Below are 18,324 nucleotides of genomic sequence, written 5' to 3' on the forward strand. Positions count from 1 at the left end.
CGCCCGAAATTTGTGTTAACCTTACCTGCAGTTTTCTTCTTTTTAAATATATATACTAGAGTGCTGATTTACTGAAGGACAACAAACCTCTGAAGATGATAGGACAATGTCTAACTTCAAAGCAAGGAAACTAGCAAATCAATTGTAATAAATTGAAAAGCATACTAGCTTGGATGCTACAGGGTTAAGAACTAGTCTTTGTTAACCAAGGTGCAAGCTTTTTTAATCTTGCCTCAAAAAAATATTTAACCTTTCTACTATTGAGACAGTGGAATTAATTAAGGGAACTTGAATAAAGAGCTATGCTCTTAAACGCTGATTACAGAACTGCAGTCCCCTAGTGTCAACTAGAAGGCAAACATTTAATAACCCAAATTTCATAAACCACAGTACTAGAATGACAAAAACTTCGTTAGTATTTATGTACTGCTAGAAATCTACCTCTGTTGTAGTGGTGGGGAAAGAATCTGGGCTTTGGAGCTTCACTTTCATCGGAACTGATAGGGAAAGTACCTAAATCAGGCACATAGTAATGTTCATCTAGCAGTCCTATTTTGGAAGTTTTGTCCAGATCTGATGTTACAACTTAATTGCATTAGTTTCTCTTTTTGTAAGCTTGATTTTCCACACTGAGTTACTTCTCTTTAGAAAACTATACACTTGGACCATGGTGTTTTCTAAAGCAATTTCTCTCCTAGTATAGCAATATCAGTTTTTAGTCTTCACACGTGTATTAAATTTGGAATTTCTTGCCATATTTATGTGCAATCCACACATGCATACATCTATTTTGGGGACGGAATTAGTCTATTCAGTTCTGAACTATCATTCAGCTGACCTAGCATACTTCCAAACCAAAAAGGAACTAAACAGAGTAATACTTAGCAGTATTTGTTTGCTCAGAGCATTCAGCTCTAATGTTTACACATCAATCAATGATCATTCAAAATATGCTCATGAGCATAAATGGTAGTACAGCCCTCAACTCTTAGGAGAACACACCCCCAGGGATTTGCACTGATACCAGAGGAAAATGGTTGACTTTACCAACACTTTCTGTTAAGTGTGGTCGTGTTTTAAGAACTTAGGAGCACATTAAAGACATACCTGGGCCACTTGTCTCTTCTGGTCAGACAGCTGACTTTGAAATGGGTTACACTGCTTTATGATCTAGCACATGCTTTCCTTACCTTCTGCCATCAGTAACTCCAAATTTTTTTTTTTTTAATTGGGGAAGGGGAACAGCACTTTATTGGGGAACAGTGTGTACTTCCAGGACTTTTTTCCAAGTCAAGTTATTGTCCTTTCAATCTTAGTTGTGGAGGGTGCCATTCAGCTTCAAGTTGTTGTCCTTTCAGTCTTAGTTGTGGAGGGTACAGCTCGGCTCCAGGTCCAGTTGCCTCCAGGTCCAGTTGCCGTTACTAGTTGCAGAGGGCGCAGCCCACCATCCCTTGCGGGAGTCGAACCGGCAACCTTGTGGTTGAGAGGATGCACTCCAACCAACTGAGCCCTTTGGGAGTTCAGCGGCAGCTCAGCTCAAGGTGCCGTGTTCAATCTTAGTTGCAGGGGGCGCTGCCCACCATCCCTTGCGGGACTCGAGAAATTGAACTGGCCACCTTGTGGTTGAGAGCCCACTGGCCCATGTGGGAATCGAACTGGCAGCCTTCGGAGTTAGGAGCATGGAGCTCTAACCGCCTGAGCCACCGGGCCGGCCCCAGTACCTCCAATTTTAACTTCAACTTGCATTTCTGCCCATGCTGAGGACATGTTAGGAATTCTTTGCTTGCAGCCTGAGAGGCGTGGAGGGCGTGTGTCAGGATGCAGTGTGACTACAATAGGTCTCTGTTAATGCAGCCTAAGCCCTGAACCAGTGTCTGGACACTGACTTTTGCCTCTACCTGAGATGCTCTCTTCCCCTGAACTGGCAGCTGTATCCCTGTCAGCATAAAATCAAGGCTTGCAGAAATTAAACCCTCTTGAAACATCTGACACAAGCTTTAACAGAACCACCAAACCTAGTTAATCTAAATCACTTTGCAAACTCCATTTTTATTTGGATTAAAAAGCTTTAGATGAACAAACAATGATACATACATGTTATAAGACTAGTTACCACTTAAACCTCTTTTTGATACAGAAATTAGGATAAACCAAGTTTTAATCAGATCTGAAAATGTTCAAGCTCAAGTCACCACCAATTTGGAGATTTTACACAAAGAAGTGTCCCCTTTCAATTCTTCCTCACAGGAAGAGAAGGGTGGGTTCAAAAGACAGCAATTCAAGGCCTTTTAAATCAGTTGACTGACATACTATTTTAAACCTATTGATTTTTTTCCCACACAAACAAAACTCTTTTCCACATGAACTTACATTTTGAAAACATTTAGGCCATTATACTTTCTAAGCCGTATCACTACAGTTCCTAAAACTCATGAAAAAAAGATGTATAGTTAACTTGTACTTTCTTAAGTCAGGAATTTTTTTTTGTTTCTTTTTTAGAAGAAAGCTGACCTCAAGTCTTAAACCCTAAATATTAATTGATATTTTCTAAGTTAATATACAGAAAGACATGATTCTAAAATAAATATATATATTTTTTAAAAACTTAATTAGGGCCTGCCCAGTGGCCCCCTGGCCCGGCTCTGCACTGCCTTAGGGAAGCCCCGGCTGGCTCTATGGTTCCTACAGCACCTCCAGACACTGGGAAGGAGCCCGGAGGAGGAGTGCTCTGGCTTCTAATGCCTCATGTAGCCCATAGTGAAGAGTTTTTAGAGGCTTCCCAAGAAGTCTCATCTAGACCTTAAAGAGGGAAATAAAATGGTGCATGAAATAAATAAATAACTTAACCAAAATTAAATTTCAGGTTCTTTGGTGTAATTCAAGGATGTCTAGAAATAAAATAATCTGATTGTATTATACAGTCCATGATGATTCAATGGCCCAAATAACCAGGAACTGAAGATTTCTTTATCTGATTCAATTTAACAAGAAGGTACTGACATACTACTGCAATACATTTTTTTAAAATTCAGAATTATTTAAAATACTTGATGCAAACAGATCCAGTGGTTGACTATAGGCAATTAAGTTACAAGGGCCTCCTGTATTTACAGTATCTAGATACAAGAGACTTTTTTTCCATTCTATACCCTTTTGTCCCCATGATTTTAGTAAGAATAGTAATTAAATATCCAGGTATTAATTCATACCAGATTGAAAGAAAAAAGAATACTCTGAGAGTCAGTCTTTCCACTTACAAACAGCAGTGGCAGGTCCACCACAACCATGGTAACAGGCAACCATGCTGTTACTACAAAGCAGGTTTCCAAAACGCTCAGCGAAATACTGCTCCATGTTTGATGCTTTCTACTTGCCTGTGCAACACACACTATCTCCAATGTTTATTCTGGGGTCATATAAAAGAGACAGAGTCATCAAAGCCAAGTGTTTGGGATCTGTGATGGTCTTTTTTGTGAGCATTTTCTTAAATTAGGATTCCTTTCTCCTGAAATTCAAAAGCACAAGCTAAATTTTAAAAATATTTTAGAAAATCTTAAATTTCTCGTGAAGTACATCACTGAAATTTAGAAGAAATACCACGTCTGATGAGGAAACAGAATACTAAAACCTATTTGCATACGCAGGTAATCTCCATTTTTACAATTATGCTTCTGATGCAGCTCATATCTGGTTATGCACTCCCCTCCCTGTGTTAGGTTAGGTGTTATGTTTAAAGATAAATCACCTCTATGCACACCTCAATGCTTTCTTCAAGATGAATTTCAATGTAAGAGATATAAAATTTTAAATCATCTAACATGTATAGGCATAAATTGTGAATTCATTATAAATAGGTCAAAAGTACCCTTAAACTTACCTGCCACGACTAAATATAAGTCGGGGTTGTGCACATATTCTGCAAAAATAATTGACACCACAGATGTGTAACTCAGCACAAGAAAAAGTGCTCTCTCCTTCCAGGTGTCTGGGAGATACACTAGCTGCAGAAGGATGCACAGCACTGACTTCAGATTTCTGCAGCGAGCCTCTGAGTTAATAGAGCAAATGTGCCATGTCTGCCAAACACGTATAACCTAAATAACAACCTTTCACTTCACCTGTAAGAAACAGTTCTTGTGAAAGTGGCTTAATATATTTAGGCACATGAAACAGACACAAGTACACTCCCCTAAGATGTAAACTAGAACCAACTTCACATTTCATTATCAACTTAAACTAATCTGTAAACTCCTGTGTGTATGTGTGTGTGTTTCATTGTTCTTTTATTAAAAACAAAACACCTCCAAAAAAACAAAACCCCAAGCCAAGACAAAACCTTTGATGGTTTCAGTTCCATGGCAACAAAAAGATAAAACTCCAACTCTACATATATAACCAATTATGAAACTGGTTTTAAACGAAGGAGACATATGCAAAAAGATCTTTGTGTATTTGATAGTCAACTTAATATAACAAAAACAAATTGAAATAGCTTATTAAAAGTGTCCTTATATAAAAATGGCCTTGTGATGTACAGTAAAATGCAATAAAAATTATCATCCTTTGTTCCTCCCCCCACCCCCAGCAACTAAAATGGCTACTATTCCACAAAACTCTTTAGGCTTCTATAAAAGAAACGTTAACTGATGTGATTAAAGGTTTTCTAGATTGTATGCTTGGCGAATGTTGAGGGTGTCTCGGAGCATCAAATCCCGAAGGCGCCAGAGGGCATCTGCCATGGTGGTGTGGGCCCCTTTACTTTTCAGCCAGTGAGAGGGTAGGCGGCTTTCCTGTTCTTTTGACAAATGGACATCGCGTCTTCGAGCTGAAAATTAAAGTTCAGACAGAACTATAAATAGGAATTTTAAGGTCACCAATTTCCCCTCTGTCCTAAGGCCTGAGAGATTAAAACATGAAACATTATTATTTATTAAATATTATGCTTTTTAACTGCAGAATATTTCCGAGCAAATTTCTTATATTACTTTATTAAGCCTCCTGGTTTTTAGAAAACGACTTCACTTACATATGAGACTACCTAGCCAAGAATGTCTCGTTTTATGCTTTGTATTTTAGAAATTATCTAATTTATAATAATGACTTCACTAAAAAGATACACAATATAATGTCATTCTCTACTAGAATGGGAACACAAGAGTTGCACAAACACCTAAAAGATCAGATCATTAATATTTTGTTGTAGGCACTCCTGATATTTAGTAATTACTTTAGTGTTAACAAAAATTCCTAAAAAGGTAAATGTCAAGAAAGGGAAAACTACTACTCTTTAAAGAAATAAAATTACCAAATTTGGTCTAGAAATGAAGAATGAGTAGAAACTTCCAAATTTCTTTCCAGAAACTAGGCAAGTTATTTTGTATGTACTGAAAGTACATTAAGTCTGCTGAACTAAATGAATAACTTGATAGGTTAATAGAAATATATTTCCTGATATTTTTTCTCTACAAAAAATAAAACTGAGGTGAAGTAATTTTTAATTTATCCAAATGCATCTATGCTAATACCCAAATGCCTAAAAAATTATTGAAAAAATTCATAATATACTTAAAAAGATGACAGTGATGTTTATGACAATACCAAGCACTGAAATTCAGCAAAAAAAAAAAAAAAAAAAAATCAAAGTGTGATGTCAATATACAAAGAAGCTTCAAACCTTTCTATTAAATATACCATTTATTTCACTTGTTGAAGAAAAATGGATAGTTACTGTCTGATATAATACGAGTATGCCAATAGCGAGAGGACTTGAACAAAGCGTGGATTTCATAAAGGCTTACTGAGGAAGAGTCTCCTTACCTGCCAGAGTCTGGTCCCACTTGCTAATGCTGTTGGACTCAGCACTGAGTCCTTCAATGTATTTCAGGTAGGCCTCTGAATGGAGAAGCCGTTGGGTCTTCGGTGGGGGAGCCACAAACATGGGGGTTGTTGGCTGCTGTATGACAGGGGGGCCAGCTGGATGTGGGCCAGGATATGGAGGTGGGGCCTGCTGTCCTGGAGGCCCCAAAACTCCTACCTGAAACAGCACAGACCACACAGTGAGGGAAAACAATACTCGGCACATGTTCTGAGACAGAAGATAATGTGAATTCTGTCAAGTCCTAGAAAATCCAACTGGGAGGCTCACCTGCTGTCCATATGGACTTGCGCCTGGTGCTGGAGTCCCTACCATAGGGGCCACTCCTTGATTCATCACACCTGTAATTCAGAATGCAATGGCACAATTAGAGGCTCTGGGCTGACATGTCTGATAAGAAACGACGTCATTTATAATGCAAGACTATGGCTCTCTGCTCTTGAATCTTTGTGGATAGGATCCCTGAGTACCCAAAACAGGAGGTAGCATTCAAACAGAAAATTCATATTCTTTTGTTTTCTAGGTACTTTACAATGTTAGTACAACTTGTCAGATGTGTATTTATTATTCGTGGCTTAGAAATGATTTGAACCCTGCATAAAATTCTAGTATCTCCCCAGGTACTCTATACTCAGAATACACCTCTATTTTCAAGATATTTTTCTTCTGACAACATTTTCCTGTAACTGAATCTTGTGTTTAATTTCAGCAGTAATGGCATTGCAATCAGGCTCAGCAGTGTGCAGGGTGCTAGGACACAAGGGAAGAGGTTACGCAAGTGCATAGTTAAATGAGCTTTGCGGAGGCTAGAGGCACATCCTTGCTGCCTCTCACAGGCCACCAGCACCTCTGGTTCTGACTGGAGTCACTAACGTTGGCAGAAAGGACTCTTCCAGCTGATAGAGCACCACTTTGAAAACGTATCATTTGGAAGCAGAGCGGCCTCATTGCTGTCACTTCAAATGAAAAATGACAAAGGGAAAGAAAAAGATTTCATGGTCTTTCTATATTTGTACTGTGTGTCTGATAATAATTTTGTAAACTTTCCTTGGTGACTCCTCACAAACAATTTCTGTCTCATAGGTACTAGCTGATAATAATCAGATGTCCTATATTTGGTGTCTGGGGTTATTTTAATCATCTCAGGACCATCCACTTACTATTCTCATAAAACACAGAAACAGGCAAGGGACCTAGTTTATTAAAAACTAACAAACTACAGCCAAAATCCTGGTGAGTTGTGGTTTAAATCTTAAAACAAATCCTGCTGGCTGCATGAAAGGATCAAGAGGAGCCAATTTCACATTCTATAGTTCCTCTGGATTCAAAATGTTGGTATTTTGACCAGGCAAAACCAGCCCACTATTCTAACATTCAGAATGCTAAATGCTACTCCCAGGAAGGATTAGACATTTGTTAGAGAGACAATTATCAGTAAGAATAAGCTTTCTGTTTACAAAGTAGGGATTTTATATTCCAAGTACCCAGAAGGATACCTGGATCACCACAGTAGGATCCTAATGATTATTTGTGAATGAATAAAAAGGCTGTTGCTCCAAGACATATTACTGACTACTGACGCCCCGCCCCTTCACCCCACCAAGGACACTCACCGGCCTTAGATTCCATACAGTGGCCATCCCTGAGCTACCTGTATCTTTGCGGAGCAGCACAACCAAATCAGCAACACCCTCTGTGCTTCCTCTGTTTACAAATGCCGTGCCGGGGGCAGCAGGTGAGAATGTGGGCCGAATCACCAGAGTTCACTGATTCTCCTCTTCTCAAAGCCTGATCAGACATGTGCATGTGCAGGCAGTAAGAGGGGTTCTTCCCTGTCTCCAAGACTATAATCAGGTGTGCTGTGTTTCCTTCAAATGCAATTGAAAATCTGAAGAAGGGGGCAAGGGAGACAGCTATGCCCCAACACCTACCAAAGGTATCTGCTACCTAGAGGGGCCTGGCCTTAGATGTGGCGCCCATTGAGTACCACATGTACCTGGAAGTCAGCTCCAACCTGGTCTGACTGACTCAGTGAGATACCCTATGCCAAGGTGAGAGGGAACAGAATTAAGGCCAATTCTATCTGCCACATGGGCACACCCCTTTAATGATTGACTCCTTATGCAACAGCAACTCACACACAGGCCACCATTTCCATAATGAAGCACGCACTCCCACAAACATTTCCTCCTCTGGGTACATCTGGATCAAATACTTTCATGGAGTCACGGCCATTCTCTAGCAATACTCACACAAAGTGTGGCTGGAAGTTCTAGGCCGAGCCACCACGTTTGCTCACCCTGCACACTGCTGGGTATATTCTCTGAAGCATCAGCTGGAACTCTGTACAATGCTAAGATCAGCAGCTCGAATACTGGTGGAAGCAAATCTAACATTTCTACATTTCATCACCTGGGATGGGCCTTCAGCTGATATTTTGGATAATGGACCAAATGCAATTCCAAGTCATCTTAAGGTCACATTCCCTCCAACCAGATGATAGCTAATGGTCAGTTCTTTTGACTATTAATGCAGTTACTACGGGAAGTTTTGATTTTCCTTTCATAATAATCTTTCAACTTGCTAATTAATTATAAAGTAACACTAGTTGTTACTTTATAATTAAAGTAACAGCTGTCTGGACTCCATTTCTATGTTTCTGTATGAAAAAACTTCTGAGCTTCTGTCGACAAACCAGTGCTTACAGTTAGTACAGTGGACTATGCTGTACTTTAAAATGTTATGTCGTGTTTCTGGGGGACTCAGATACACGACTCATAAAATGTTATGTCGTGTTTCTGGGGGACTCAGATGGAAAACTAGTTCAGTGCAGATTCGTTCCCTCTCTCCTTTTTGTTTCTAAAAGGACTGAAGGATTCTGAAGAGTTCTACATTAGTGATTCTGCAATCCCCTTAGAAGTGCTTTTTGGGAAGCAGGAAATGGAGCAGGGACTCTATATAGAAGACCGTGTGAGATAAGAAATGAACCAGAAGAAGAAATGAACTCAGGAGCAAAAAATGCTTTTATATGTGACCCTCAACTCGCAATTTGGGAACTTCATTCATTGATAAAGAGGGCATGACTTTTTAGGCTGTGTTTGGCTTTCTGAGTACATGTCAAATTATGTGATTTTAGAGTATGCCTTCTGTCCTTTGGTCTGCTGGATCTGGTCTCTGCCATGTGTCCTGTGCTGCTGCTAGGCAACCAGGTGCCCACGGGCACAGGTGCTGAGTCACCTGCTCAACACACAGGACAGGCCCTACTGCTGACATCCCTGGGATTCTCAGTAAAGGAAGGCCTGCCCACAATGGGCAGCAGGTGCCTCCTGGAACAACTGGCTGAGGGAGGAAAAGGAGAATACGAATATGAGATTAATGAGTGAATGAGGATGAAGTTCTTACCCGGCGGTGGGATGCCCGGGAGGCCGGGCACACCTGGCGGAAGATGGTGGGGTGGAGGCCCCCCAGGGTGAAGTGGCTGCATGCTGCCCATGCTAACAAGGCCATCAACTGGGCCCTGCAAAGGTGGAAGGCCTGGCGGATAGCCACCCATCATGCCTTGAAGGACACAACAAATTTCAGACATGCATCATTAACATGCAACATGAGCTAAGTAATAACAAACCTCCCACATGCATTACCAATGAATAAAAGCACCCTTAGTACTGCATGATATAACTAACGGCAATTAGTGCAATTATTTTGTTGCAATAATGAACAAAATAAAAAGTTACAAATATGAAATTCAACATTTCTGGATGAATTAGTACTTAGTAATTATTATTTGTAGTTATTTTCCCTGGGATAAAAATACTGCATGTTTTCAGTTAAAAACAAAGAGGAGTTCCAGTAACAACCTTCCCAAGGTCACGATTACTGCAAGCTGTTCAGTGACCAGTTCTGCAACTGCGATTCTAATTGAACAGTAATAACCGCATCATTCCACTCTGCCCACACTCATGACTATCATGGGTACACATGAGGGGAAATTGGAATGGAGGGAAATGAAGCACACAGCTGGATCACAAAGCATGGTTCTCCAGCTTGGGGGAGGACGGCAAGACATTTTCAAGACTTAAACATCCACTCCTCTTCCCTTCTAGTAGCCCTACCACTGCTGGTAAGAGTGGATCATGCTCGAGCTTGAGCTGGGGAACTGCTAAGAGCCATCACAATGTATGATGTTTCATCTTTAGATCTGCAAACAAGTTAAAATAAAGATAAAACCTAGACCCTCCCAAGACAACCTTAGCCCAGGTCACTCAGTAGCCTGTACGTAGACCTTAAGAGGAATGGCTGGAGAATCAGGCTCTGCTGACATGAGAAAGTGCCAATTGTCATCACTGTCTTCACACTCACAAATGTCCTCACATAAACCTTCAGTTATCAGGGAGCATTTTAAATGAGGTACAAAAATTCTGTGAACAGCGTCTTTTATTCCTTTATTTTCAAAGTGCATCTTCACATGACAAAATATTTTCTGCTAGCTAGGGAAGAGTTTCAAGAAACAAATATTTTTGGCAAAAAGAGTAAAGGGAAGAAAATAATTTCAAAATATCAAAGATTCACCTATCAAAAGACCTTTGAAGCCAAACGACATTTTTTTAAGCAAGAAAAACAACTTGACTTTTCTAGGATTTGAAATGATCACAATGAACAAAACATAAGGCTTCTCCTCAAAATGCAATCACCTATGGTCAAACTTCTTGCACAGAGGGAGGATTGAGGGACTGGTGCCAGACCTCATTTTTATAAAATACTCTTTGTAGAGGGACTCTGGGAAATAGTGGAAAACTCCAGAATCTAAGAATTTTACTCTTTGACTTTCCCTAAAGGATATTTAAAAGGTATTTATTTACTTATAAAAATTTAGTCTTTTAAAACTATGAAATTACTGGTAATTCTGAGATTGATTCAGCTTGCTTCATTAGTCATATCTAAACTGACTGAAAAACTTACAATTACACAAAGCAATGAAAAAATCTTAAACAGTTAATACCTCTAAACACGAAATAGGATTATGAATATCATTAAAAAAAAAAAGTTCAGAGAATAAAAACTACTTTTGAACAGACACCATTATCTTAAACATGAGGAGATCCAATGTTGCCAAACTGCCTTTTAACCACACCACCAGATATAGCTTTTAGGGACAAGTAGGTGGGAATTTAAGAATGTTAGGAGGCTTTGCTTTCAATTACAAAAGCCCATCTGAACGCACCCTTCGTGGGCTGTGGTTGAAGAAATCATTAAAAACTGAAAGACATGACACTTGTCTTCATTAAACTGTACTTTGGCATTTATTATCCCAGTCACATGTGTTCAAATGAGCTTCAATGCTTGTAAGCAAAGCTGGTCTCAGACAGCAACAAGGCTAGTAAGACGTAGGCCCTAGGCAACCTGTAAACCCACGAAAAATCACCCTCTTAGCTGCAAAGTTCCCACGGTAGACCAAAGACTGGTTACTGTAGAGAATGCTTGCCCTTCACTCCCATGGCCCAGATGTCTGGGCAGCACATGCTTAATAATGGAGCAGGGGCTTTCTAGAAGAGGGCCCCATCCTCCTTACCCATCAGAGCTCTATGATGTTATTCCCCAACAGGGAGCTAAAATGCTGCAGCTGCTGTTTTTTAATGTTTTTAGCTGTTTGAATTCATTTTGTTAATGTGTCCCTGGGCTTATTAGTCAAGGGCACAGTGCTACAATATCATACATGAAATAGAACAAAACACCATGTCAACAAGGGAATTCTAACTTTCAAAGTCCCCAAGTTCAAGGCCTGATTTCTAAAAACCTTTGGAACCCCATTAACCAAAATGGGCCATGGAATAGAGAAAGCAATTATGAGATTTGTTAGATCAACATCAGTTACACTGAAAGTACTGAAAAGCCATGATTCAGATGTGCTTTGGCGAGTGCAACTGCTGAGTTCAGCGATAGTGCATTTGAGAATTTGCCATCATGAAAGGTAGGAGCGACAATGGAAAAGTTATCTTATGCTACTCTTCCTCAAAAAGCAAATACAAAAAAAGCAAAAGCAAAAACAAAAACAGCATCCCAATGAGCCTGCTTTGAACAACACTGTCTTGGACTCCCTGCGAAAAGAGGTCAGACTGCTTTTGGTTAAGAAGAAACACAGGGTGCTTTATGGACCTCATCAGGCTTAGAGAGATCACAAAGGAGGGACCCGAGAAGTGGTCTGCAGGTTTCTCATTGGAGACATGTCAGACAAGGATTCCAATTGGAGAATAGCCAAATTGGTATGGCTATCAGAACCAGAGACAACATACACAAGCAAACCACATTCATTTTCTTTTCTTTTTTTTAAAAATATGTGACTGGGATACTAACAGAAAATGCAGTTTAATGTAATTAAATAGAAAAGCATTACAGAGTGGGCACAATGAATTGAATAAAGACTTTGTATTCTACTTAGCAGTCATGCACACTGGTGACCAAGAAAGGATTTATAATTCATTGTCAAAAATCCTTTTAAATGGTCAATCTTTTAAAAGATGGCTGCAGCAGAACAAGGCAAACTGAATACTGGCATGAGATGGGAAAATCAACGTCACCTACAGACTAGTTTTGTGTTTTCTCTTGGAAATCTCTCCAGAAGAGAGTTCGGGGTCTATTTATATTTTCTGCTATAATGCTCTATGAAGAGCAGTCTGGAGTGGAGAATAGTGCCAGACCATGCCCACAGCCAGGGAAGAGCTAGCTGCTCCCTACCAATTCCCAGGGTTGGGCCCAGGGCCCATTTCCGGGGCAGAGGGGAGGCATTGCCTATATGGGAAAGGCAATATAAGGACAACATGGATGACTTCAAACTTCAAATCCATCATGAGAAAAGCCTAGAGACTGTGGCCTACTCCTCATTGGAGAAAAAAAAAAATGAAGGAATTTCTTAAAGTGGAAAAAAATGGTCTTAGCTCCTGTTTTTACCTGCAACAGGTGTCAACTGCTGATTGAGCATCCCCATTGGTGTTGGTGGTGGCACCACCCCCATGAGAGCCCCCACAGGGGTGCCTGCTCGGGGAGAAGCACTCGGCTGCTGTTGCTGTGCTGCTCGCTCTCTCTCCTGCTGCTCAGCAACTTTAGCTGCCCGCTCTGTAAAGGCATTTCAGATTTTCAATTCTGTTTTTAACCCAGGAATTCAAAATACCATCCATTGCATTCAAAAGGACTAGTAAAAACACAGGCAACAGTTCTGTCTCAATGGAAGGAACAGTAGATGACTAGTCTCAACACAGGAGGAGTCGGGCCGATTTCACTTGGTAACCTAGAGTCCAGCTTTCCTATCCCATCTTGAGAACTGGTCTGCAAAGATTTCAAGAATGTTAAGACTGCAACACACATTCAGAAAGCACAGGTTTTATTTAAACACGTCACCAGCGTAACCAACGTGGTTAATCTCACAAGGCACCCTGAAGATGAGAAGCGCTACCATTATTCTAGTATTAATAGCATTGCAAATTATTTATAATTTCAACATGAAGCAATTCCATGGCCCATTATAATTTTTGGCACAATTATTACTTACTATATTTTCCTGATTCCTTGCACCCAATTTTACTAAGATTTGAGGACTCTTGTTATTAGTGTCATGGGGTTTAGCAGCTGAAGAAAATTAACTCTGTAAGGGAAAAGTAGCTCCTCCACAAGATTTTAAAGAAAATAAATGCTAATTTCTACATTCTAATGAAGCAAAGAGGTCATGTTTAATAAATCCCAAGGAAAAAAATGCATGATATTCCAGGCTACAGTCATCAGAAGCAGGGAATTATATATACACATATGAAGCAATGGACAATATACTGACAGAACCAAGTTCCCTGAAGCTGAGCAGTTCAATACTGACCACAAATCACCCTAAATCAGTAAAAGTTCCAGAATTCACTCTTATCTCATCTGAAACGCAAAAAGAGCATTTGCTTGTGCCAGTTCTGGGCTGTGGAACACACCTTGCTGTACCCCTCATTCCTTTGAGCTACTATGCCTACATCTCCATCGCCCGTAGCCCCAACGATCACATTCCCCGTCTTTTTGGGAGCTAGCAGGCTGGTCCTTTACTAGAGAACTCTAGAAATGTGTATTCCCAAAGCTCCCACAATACAGGGTTTATATTGCTTCACCATCCATAAAAAGGAAATCCTTCCCACTCTTCACCTGGGCAAACTAGGGCTGGGAGACAGGTAGTGACTGGTCCAAGGATACAGAGAGAAACAGCAACCTATGGCCCTGACTCCTGGTATCACACTCCCGCTGCCACACATTAACCCTCCAACATGGAATTCAAAAGGCTACCACTGGCTGACTTAAGCAGGGGAAAATAGCTCAAGGTCACACGGCTTTAAAGAGAATCAAGAAGCAACAGCTCCAGTCCTCCTTTAGTGTGAGGATGTGGACGTCAAACAAGTCAAATCTTTCTCAGCTATGACACAGTTGCCTGCATAGACTTGTCATCACTCACTAACATTGTCCCAGTTTACACATCCTCTGTACAATGAGCATGAGGGACAAAGGCCATTTAAACCACCAACTTATTTCCTTGAGCTAGCAGTGAAAAAAACAATGATAATATAGACCCCCATATTAAATTCTAGTATTTTCATTACACAAATGACACAAAAAATGGGAGAGCAAAAAAAAGAATTTGAAAATACAGTAATTCAGGCCTGTGGATTGAACACTGAACTGGCTACTGTTCATTTTTTCTGGGACGACCCCACTTAGGCTATCTTGGAAAAGAGAATTACTAAATGAGGCCAGCCAAACGCTAAACTTTGGTTTTGAATTCAATGGGTCAAAACACTAAAAGCTCCGATTTTTGTGTCTCAGACACACACCGCTGAGTCATATAGTAACTCACTCTGACTTGGTTCTCACTGAAATTCAGCCTCCCCTTTGAATTTGGGAGAATTTCTGAGAAGCCATCATTTCTCCCTCTTTTTAGCCCTGCTCCAGTGTTTTTACTTTTATATTATTTCCAGACACGTTTCTCTTTCTTGTTCACAATCTAAATAACCAGTAATATAGTACCAGCTTCATTTGTGCTGGACTAGGCTTTACACTGATGTGAGCTTCATTTCCAACACTCCTCTGAATGATAACATCCCAACTGAAGATATATTTGGTTTTAACTGGCACTAAGGTCAGAAATATCAAATCTCTCCCAAGTTCTAGGCTCTTATGGAACTGACTAGGGTTTCTCAAAGTATGTTCTGCAAAATATTAGTTCTTTAGGATCTTAACAGGTATTACGTGAATACCTGGTCAAGTTTCAGAAAATGCCAGGTGAAAAAAAATAGGTTCTTTACTGTAGGTCTTAAAGACTTTAATACGGAAATATGCACTGTAAGTTTCCAAAGGAAAAAAATGGAGTGCTTCTAAACTAGTTTTGACACAAATACTTTTTTGGTTGAGCATCTTGCAGGATTAGGGTTCTGCAGGAGATCCTTGGGGAAGCCTTGTCAGATAGTTTCATAATAATCAATTTTAACAATTAATTTCTTTACGTTGGATGGAAAATAGTGGATTTGGAATTGGCCAAGAAGAGTAATGGTTGACCACTGTGGTCAATGGTCAACCACTGAGAGACATCTCTAGACCGGTAAAATAAACCATTAAATTCCAAATGGAAAAAATACAGCTCCAAGGGCAATAGTCCAGCTTAATCTAATGTTTACTACTCATTTCTTTATTAAAGCCATGCCTGATACTAAAAATGAAAAATAAAAACAGCAACAACAACACAATTTCTCTCAAGTATTTGTCCCCAATGGCTAAGAACCACCAAATCCTTGAATAATATAGCTCATGGCCAAAAATGATTTAATTAAAGAGTAAAAGGAAAATGAAGGCAGTTGAGCTTTATCAGAGACCGCAAGTGCCTTCCAAGTAGTTATGAATGCAGACATAGCACAGGCCAGGACTGGCCTAGGAAACCAAGCGCTTCAGCCAAGCTTCCGCCTGAAGTTTAAACATTTGGCTTATCAAGAGCCGTAACAGAAGATCACTGATTTTGAAAGTCCCTTTTCAGATGAATTTTAAACAAAATTACATTTAACATCCTTGTACAGTCATTCCCCAGCTCAACACGTGGGTACTTACAGGACTCAATGAAAGAAGAAAATCATGCAATTTTTAATAGCAAAATATTGGTTTCAGAAACTTTTTTTGGGAAAAAACAAAACAAAACACCCCACACCAGGATCAGAGGCCAAGTCAGGGGCAGCGCCTGCTAAGTCAGGACAAGGCTGGCATTTAAACTGCTGGATGGGAGCCATTTGAGACAGTCCCCAACACAAAGTTCATACGCAAGTGGTAAGAATAAGAGAGTAAAACCTGTTTATGCACGTGCATCCCTGAAAATATCCCCTTGCTTAGAAAGCTGAGACAGTTCTGTCTACTCTCTATTTACCTTCATATTCCGCCTTCTTGGCTGTCTCAAGATTTCTCCATTCTGTCCCCACCAGTCGGCTGAGCTCCCCAAAGGAGTAGTCTGGGTGCTGAGCCTTAATCACAGCTCTCATTTCACTGCTGAACAGGATGTAGCCACTCATGTTGATTTTCCGTTTGGAGCCTTCTTTCTTTGCATTGCCTTTGGCAGACTTGGGGGTAGACTGTAAGACAGAAAGATCTTATAGTGCATCAGAACATTGCCTTTGGTTAACTGCTCAAAGTTTCTGGAAGCCAGGAACACGTAATTCAACAGCTACTGCTTTACAGATACATTCAGTTTATAGATGGCCATTGTTTTTTGGTTAAAACATAGCTCTTCCTTGCCTCTTACTATGTAAGAAATAAACAGAAGTTCTCTGAATTCCATGACTGCAATCTGTAATGGCGACCTCATAATTACGTCCTGAGAAAATTCTGAATGAGAAAAAAATACCAACAGGAATCACTTCAACCAAAAGATGAGGTCCTAAAGAAGGAGAGATTAAAAAGACAGGGGCAATAAAAGCCAGGGAACAGGATGATGCCTCTTATCACTGCTTTTCTTCAACATAAGACAGGGAGAGCTTTCTAACTAACCTTTCCATTAAAAAGAGCTATGTATGAAATTTAAAAAGATATATTAAATTTTAAATAATTAATGGCATTAAGAAAGGAAAACAATCTGTTCCTTCCTGCAAAATTCACATATGTAGGGGATGGATGTCTCCTTACTTTGGTTTGAGTCTGCTGCAAACCAGAGCTGGGAATAAGACAAGTAACAGGAACTTGTCACCTTCACCTGTGGGGGTGTGTAGGGCATGAGATCCAGCTCACTGGCCAGGGGAGTCTGAAGTTGAGGTAGAGAAGGAGGCTCAATGACCTCACTATCTTCTTCTCCCATCTCTTCGATATCTTCATCTCCACCTTCTAACTCAGCAAATTTAGCTTCTAGTAACTGGATCTTCTTTTCCAACAAAGGTGAGGGCTCCTTCTGAGGAACGATTGGTTTTCTAAAAGAAGAGACATAAAATAAAAAAAAAGTCACCTAACACTACTCCAGGGTTGGTCAGAAAGCAGTGTTCTGCCTTAATATAAATGATTTCCTGTAACCTCACATGTATACTCTAAGTCAGCAAGGAATTTCCATGTGTATTTATAAAGCCACATCTACTTACAGATGCTTGTTTTTAAAGGATTCTGCTGACCATCCACAAAAGTACCAGGTCCAAAGTTGGGATCTAGTTGCCTATACATAGTGAAAAGACTTTGTAATCTGTGGAACTGTGCAAGCTCTTGACAGGCTATGACCCAGAACCAAGAATTTCTGCCTCCACATTACAATTACTGGAGTCTAACCCAAGGGCACTGCTATAGCAGTTACCACATATCAGCAGAGTATGAAGCTTTCCTTTACTGTTTAACTGAATTAATTTTTTTAATTTAAAATGTATACTGCTCTAGTTTAAGACCTAAGGAAAAAACAAAAGCATCCTGTATTACACTATTTTGATATCAGTTTTACTATTAGGAGCTGAAGTGTTCTTTTTCCTTAGCTTTTTCAAGCTTTACCTGAAGTAATAAATTTCATCATCTACCACTTTAGCAGAGAGTGAAAACCTCTTCAGGCCCTTGAATTTCTTCATCTGTTTGTCACTCTCGTTGTAACGGCTCTCACAAAGCAGAACATCATTTTCTGGAATTTCAGTTGGCCTGCAGGAAAGGAAGTCCTTGAATGACAACACAGCACACTTTCCTGAAAGAGCAAATTGGACAGAAGTTAGAATAAATTGTGGTCATAGCTAACAATTATTTTAAATTTTTATTATTTTTGAATTAATACAATCATCTGATTCAAATGTCAGAAGATTTAAAGGGTATACACAAGCATAAGGATAGACATGTAGACCAATGGAATAGAATTAAAAAGATAAAAATACACTGATAAAATTGGATTTTTATGGGCAACTGATCACAAGGGAGCTAAGACAATGCAATGGGGGAAAGAA

At 39.8% G+C, this 18,324-nt stretch overlaps 1 protein-coding gene across 20 annotated transcripts in view; it reads right to left on the reverse strand.

Annotated features, from left to right (window-relative positions):
• Window positions 1–2,029: 2,029 nt before the first annotated feature.
• PBRM1 (polybromo 1) overlaps window positions 2,030–18,324 on the reverse strand; it is a 104,853-nt gene continuing 88,558 nt past the window's right edge. For 7 of the 20 annotated variants that reach the window (XM_033132519.1, XM_033132518.1, XM_033132517.1 and 4 more), the window contains 8 exons: window positions 17,888–18,071; window positions 17,118–17,328; window positions 16,299–16,500; window positions 12,821–12,985; window positions 9,278–9,433; window positions 6,146–6,216; window positions 5,818–6,034; window positions 4,653–4,825 (listed from right to left, as the gene is read on the reverse strand). In XM_033132519.1, the coding sequence (XP_032988410.1) occupies window positions 4,653–4,825; window positions 5,818–6,034; window positions 6,146–6,216; window positions 9,278–9,433; window positions 12,821–12,985; window positions 16,299–16,500; window positions 17,118–17,328; window positions 17,888–18,071 (1,379 nt within the window). Of the gene's footprint in view, window positions 4,826–5,817; window positions 6,035–6,145; window positions 6,217–9,277; window positions 9,434–12,820; window positions 12,986–16,298; window positions 16,501–17,117; window positions 17,329–17,887; window positions 18,072–18,324 lie in introns of all 20 variants that reach the window. The other 13 variants (XM_033132530.1, XM_033132529.1, XM_033132526.1 and 10 more) reach the window with 8 other exon arrangements.

Source organism: Rhinolophus ferrumequinum, chromosome 17, assembly GCF_004115265.2.
Source record: "Rhinolophus ferrumequinum isolate MPI-CBG mRhiFer1 chromosome 17, mRhiFer1_v1.p, whole genome shotgun sequence".
Lineage (NCBI taxonomy): Eukaryota > Metazoa > Chordata > Mammalia > Chiroptera > Rhinolophidae > Rhinolophus > Rhinolophus ferrumequinum.